The sequence below is a fragment of the Phaethon lepturus genome, unplaced genomic scaffold, assembly GCF_000687285.1.
Source record: "Phaethon lepturus isolate BGI_N335 unplaced genomic scaffold, ASM68728v1 scaffold3744, whole genome shotgun sequence".
NCBI classification, from domain to species: Eukaryota; Metazoa; Chordata; class Aves; order Phaethontiformes; family Phaethontidae; genus Phaethon; species Phaethon lepturus.
In genome coordinates, this window is record NW_010535307.1 from 28,475 (window position 1) to 34,474 (window position 6,000).

Sequence of the window (6,000 nt, forward strand, 5' to 3'; positions counted from 1 at the left end):
AAGAATGGCAAATTCACAGGTCTCTGGACAAGTTCAGAAACAGTGTTTGGGGAAAAGAATAGCAGGCTCCAGAGACTGCTGGCACCAAGCCACCACCCCTCATCCAATATACGGTGCCTACAGTAGGAAACAGACAAGGAGGAAGCATGTCTCAGAGCAGTTTCTGGTCCGTATCAGCAGAGCAGTCTAGGATGAACAACACAGAGGGACTGAACTCCATTCTCCCTCTCTGTGGTTCCTTCAGGTGGTGAATGAGGTGCAAAGGAAACATACAGTGAGGCTATTAATGCACATACGTACATGGAAATGTGTTCCCTCACCTTCAGGAAGTCAAAGTTCTTGAGCATATGAGCAACCTTCTCAGCATTTCTGCCTTCATTGAGGAAATCCAGCTCCAAGGGCAGATTCTTCTTAGCTTCTTCCACCAGCCACATGAACTCAAAATCTGGAAAGATCTGCTTCACAATCAAGAGTAGAACCTGAGAGCAAGGAAACAGACAATCAGCTTCATCCTGGCTCCAAAGTCACACAGCTACGCACAGTGCTTTTGATAGGATTGTTCCATGTAACTTACAGAGGAAAAAAAACCAACCTGCACTCCAAATGCTTGTAGGGTCCCTGCAGTATCATAACACAACACATGGTGTCATGCCTTGGTCATGCAACACAAATTTTGGCTTGCCCTTCCACACAGGTACATTTGGGAGTTAAATGATGGGACAGACAAGTAAGCAAACAAAGCCCTGGAGAAGTGACCACAGATCTCGCCAAGGGCATGGCGCAGGAGCAACTGTCTTCTGAGTCCTATAATTCTACAAGTCATTGTTTGGATTCATTTGAACAGCCCTCAGATAACACAGAAGAGGAAGATCTAAAGTAAGACTTGTTACCTCTATGTTACTCCTTCCACTGCTAAGCAAGAGTTTTGTTAGCATAGAAAATCCACTGGGCAGTTCAGAGAAGACAGTGGAGTTTGGGTAGAAGTAGTAGGCTACAGATCTTTAAAGAACACTTCTGGTGGGGGTCAGAGGGCAAGCTGCTCGTCAGGATCAATCACAGCCATCTTCAGCAATGCTGAGGTGGTGTTTTCTAAGTATCATGTATCTACCACCTGGCATCCTATTCTTCTTAAAGGGATTAGGTATTCAGCTGCACGGAGCCTTGAAAAGCCCAGACAGAAAGTTCCTGGAAACATTTGGTTAACACAACATTTAAGGGGCAAGTGATGGGTGGTCCTTCCTGAAGAAAATCAAGATTATGTGATTGGATGCCATAATCAAAGCTGCACAGCAGCCAAACATGCTTTCTGTTCAAATGAAGGGCCAGTTTCTCAACCAGTGTCACAAATTTACACAAGCTGACAATCTGGACCACATCTTATAGTTTGTTTGGCTTTTTTTAACTACTTGAGTCATAAAACAAGAATAAAACATAAAAATGCGGTCCACTTTGCTGTCTTTATCTTACTTGTTCTGTACATCCATCTAAAATGAAAATAGATTTGTCAGTGTGTGTTACTGGACATTTTCCCTTTCTAGGTCTCCAGCATTGAGGTTGGAATTCCTGCACTGCAGGAGGAACATTTAAAGCACACACTAAGCTGCTATCATTGAAATGTATGACAAAAAATAAATTTATGAACCATCACTGCTCCTGTTCAGCTGTGTGAAAACGTTTGTTCTCCACCCGTCTCTACTTCTCTTATCTAAATGTCAGTTCCAAACTCAATGTTCCTTTAAAAATGTAATCACTAGGTTCCAGACACTATTGAATGATTTTTCTACTGTTATATCTAGAGGCATAAATCCTTTCAAATTTATGTCACCCAAACAAAATGTAACCAGGGATCTTCATGAACATGTACATAAACTTTATAGAGGCTGCAGGATTATTTCATTGGTGCCTGATGTGAGAAAATTCATGCATTGTTTTTTGCTTTCATTAAGTGCTCTTTTGAATCAATTTGCCAACTTGACCATCAGCAGGGACATACTTACCAAGTATCTGGGCTGTTCCTTTTCTGATATCTGTCTAACATATTGTCTTGAAATAAGTATTGATATAAGAAGAGTAGTGAGGTATGTCTCTCTGGATTTATCAGATGCTGTACTGATTTTTAAAGAGTCAGTACTGATACTATGAAACCTCAAGTAAACTTAGGAATTTTCCACCTAGCTTTTCCCATTCAGATTCCTTCGCATCAGTCTTTAAATAAGACCATCTCCATCAATATTTAAATTAACATCCTACTTAGCTGCAATGCCTGTCTGATTCTTAAAGGACCGGAACCTCAGTGCACATACCTGCCTTTCAGTGCAGCCTACACAAAAATAGTCCCACACAAGGATATGATGATGCATGTAAGCCAACGCTCCATAAGAGACCCTTTAAAAACAAGACCACATGTATCATTTTGTGAGCTACTTTCCCATAGCTGTGTGTACACAACAGATCTCGAGGATGATAAATGAGACTGTCTGCAAAGCAAGGACAATACTAAATTGCCCAAAGGAAACACACTGGTTTAGTTTCAAGTTTCCCAGGAGGATTAGTCTAGAAACAGAAAAGACAGGAATCATTCTAAAATTATTTGTTTAAATGTCTCTTACCAGTATAACCAGCAATCACAGCAACATAGTGTGAGGGGGGATTTTTTCTGTGATACCCACTGTTAAAAGGGCAAATATCCCAAAGTGGATCTAGGTCTTGGTTCATTCATTCTCAATCCTCCTATTGTCCTGATCTCACAGTCTTTCATTACTTTGCACATCCTTCTTCCTTGACTGCTTAGTTTCTGCCATCCTGTCCCGGGCAGGAGTGAAGGATACCATAAGGCCCCTGAGAACTGCTCTGCATGTGATGACTCACAAAAGCAAACTCATCAGGCAGACCACTGCAATCAGTCCTGGATAGGACCTGAATCAAATCCAAATCAACAGCTGGACTCAGAGCCAGTTCAAACAGTCCTCTGTTCTCAAAGCAGCACTGAAACAGACATATCCCATCTTACTGGGATATCTTTATTGAACCCAAAAATTTATTTCATTATGAGTTCAAAATAAATATTCAGCTGCAAACTGATGTGCTCCAGTTGGAACCAGCTGTCCTTCTTTGCAGACCAGCCAGGATTTCTCAAAACAGAGTGTTTTAGCTGCCTAAAGAAGCTTTAGTTATGTGATCCTCTGAAAGGGTGTTGGCAGGATCTTTCATTCCTGATCTCCTGTGATGGAGAACTGTGTGTCACTGCATCAGCAGTACTCTCTAAACACTTATCAGATGCCCTCAACTTAATCTTCTCCTCTTTAGTCCCATGGACATACCTGTCTGCCAACAGATGTGCACATTACTCTACTATACAGATACAGGCTTACTAGGAGAGCTAAAAGCTTTAGTGTTACCATTTACAGACTTAATCCTTCCCCTCTCCTCCACCTCAGCTCTGTCTCTGCTTCCTGTTCCCTACCATACTACTGGCATCTTTGACTATTGCAATGCAGTGCAGTGCCACAGCTTTTCTCCAGTTCCTCCCTTCAATGAGCTAAACTTCGAAGTTTGGTAGAAGATAGTTTGGTAGAAGTGGTAGCCACCATCCAGAAGAGGAACAGCAGATAGGCATTGAAATGTTTTTCTTAGCTGAATTCCTCATTTGTGTATCTGCCCATGTTAGGTGACCCTCTCCATATTTCAGTGTTTTTGTTTCCAGCATGAATCAGCTCAGCATTAAGGAACTGATCAAGAAACAGAACTGAATCACAGCAACCTCAGCCGCTTTGAATCCACATTGGAATTTAACTGAAAAAAACCTTGCTAATCATGGAGAATTATCTTCCCTTGGCCACACAGCCCTGACAGCAAGGGGAACTGAGACCAGTTTAATCCACCAGTTAACAGGCACACAGGCTTGAAGAGAGACTTCAGGACTCGCGCTCTAGTTTTTTAATCTCATATGGACTTACTCCGATGTCATCCATGTTTACCTGTCTTCTCCTTCTGTCCTCCTTCACTCTTATCCTCTTGTTCAGTCTCTCCATCCACACAATCGCCCTCACTGCAATCACCAACTTTCTGTATTATTCCTGTAAGACAACCCTGCGGAGGTTTCAAAGCTACAGGATGGTGATGTTATACCTGCTTACACCATGGCTGAATGTGGCCCTCACACATTTCAATGGCAATTGCTCTGTAAGTCAAAATCAACAGGTAGTTTTACCTCCATGAGCAAGATATCCTTGGAGCTCTGAGCTTGGACCTTTGGGTGCTGGATTTTCACTGCCACCGTTCTCCCATCCTGCAGCACTGCCTTGTGCACCTGGGCTAGCGATGCTGCTCCCAAGGGAGTGTCCTCAAAACTTACAAAGAGCTCTTTTATCTGCCAGAAGAAGAGAAAGAGGCATCAGCTTGGGGCGCCAGAGACTACCCTAAGGCAAGCCCTACCCGCAGGCCAGAGACAGTGTGTGCCAAAGCTGGGCATGCTTGGCCCTTTTATCCCTCCTCTGTCCCTGCCTAACCCTTGCCACTGCTTGGCATCCCAGTCAAGCCTGCCAACAATGGAAATGCCCTGTAGGTGCTCTGCTTGTGGAAACCTGTGGCAGAACCCCAGCAGCACGTTTCATCTAGGACACAGAGTGGTCAGGTAGCTTGCGAGGAACCTCTCTCCAGGCTGTCCTGAAAACAGGTTGGAGCTACTATGGTCAGCATCCTTGGCTGTTACTGGGTGCAGAAGCCAACAGCTGCGCCTTTGCAGATATTTAATACCACCCATCATCACCCCCTGAAACCTGACAATGCACCTTCCCATGCATTACAGCAGTATCAGCTAGCTTACGTGGTGAAAGCCAGCACATGACCAGGAGTAGTGGTAAGGGCTGGATTCAGAGTAGCGGGACGAAAATTGTTTTATGTGATGGACTTTTTCATGTGTTCAATAAAAGTAACCAGTGTTCTCAGCTCAGAAAAAGCACCAGGTGGGCACAGCAAAGCAGTATGCAGGCCGGAAAGGAAAGTATTTGCAGCTCTGGGTATGAAACTCAGGGCTAGACTATAATGACATTTGCAGATGAAGAAGTAGATTCACCAGGGGATGTCCAGGAAGCAAAAACCTAGACAGACATGGATGAGGCAATGTGGGAGATGGGCAAAGGCCCTTCTGCCCTGCATAACACAACGCCCTGCAGGAGACCACCAGTGCAGCACCGGGCAGCTCAGGCCCTGAAAACACTATTGCCATAGTAGTGTGGTACTAGCCTGGCTGACTAGCCAGGCCCCTCCACACAACGAATTGGCTCGGAGGGAGTGCCAGCATGGTTATGTGGCTTCAGACATGGAGCTAGTTCATGTAACACGAGTCAAGGGTTGCTGTTCTGCTCTGTAGAGCAAGGTGCAGGTGAGCTCTGAGGTATCCAGAAGTCAGCAGAGGGAACCAGTCCCTCCCTTCCCATGGGCTGGACTGACTTTGGGTGAGCAGTTGAGAAGCCTGTAATTTATGCAGTAACAAAAAAGAAAGAATGTCAGTGCATTTTTATAACCTGCTTTTTAAAAGGTAATTAAAGATGGGAGCTGCAGCGAGCTAGTAATTAAATATGAATAAAGACCTTCTAAGCAAAGTCTTCATGCAAAGTGTTAAATGAATATTCTTTTTGCTGACAAGGAAGAAATACTATACAAGGAGCAGCCTGTTCCCTCCTGCAGCTGCCAGGCAATGAGCCCCCTCCCACACCACCCTACCCTTTCTCTCCCAGCCCCTTCCACAGAAGACTACTGCTAGCAACAAACTGGAGCATTTGCAGCAATTAGATCCAACAGAGACTCAGCTGCCTCTAGTAATTCACTGGGAAGGTGCATTTTATTTATTTATTTTATTCCCTTTGGTCCTGGCGGCAAAATCAATTAAGTAAAACAACTGCATTTAAAAACCACTAGTTATGTGTTTTTTAATTACAGCACACCCATAATTCAAAGCTATTGACATTTGTGTCTCAAGAGAAAAAAGCATTTTCTCTC

General features: G+C 43.9%; 1 protein-coding gene across 2 annotated transcripts in view; it reads right to left on the reverse strand.

The window, feature by feature from the left end:
- Nucleotides 1-6,000, reverse strand: part of ADCK1 (aarF domain containing kinase 1) — an 81,865-nt gene that overhangs the window by 21,206 nt on the left and 54,659 nt on the right. For both annotated transcript variants that reach the window (XM_010285759.1, XM_010285760.1), the window contains 2 exons: nt 4,211-4,369; nt 321-479 (listed from right to left, as the gene is read on the reverse strand). In XM_010285759.1, coding sequence (XP_010284061.1) covers nt 321-479; nt 4,211-4,369 — 318 coding nt within the window. The remainder of the gene's footprint in view (nt 1-320; nt 480-4,210; nt 4,370-6,000) is intronic.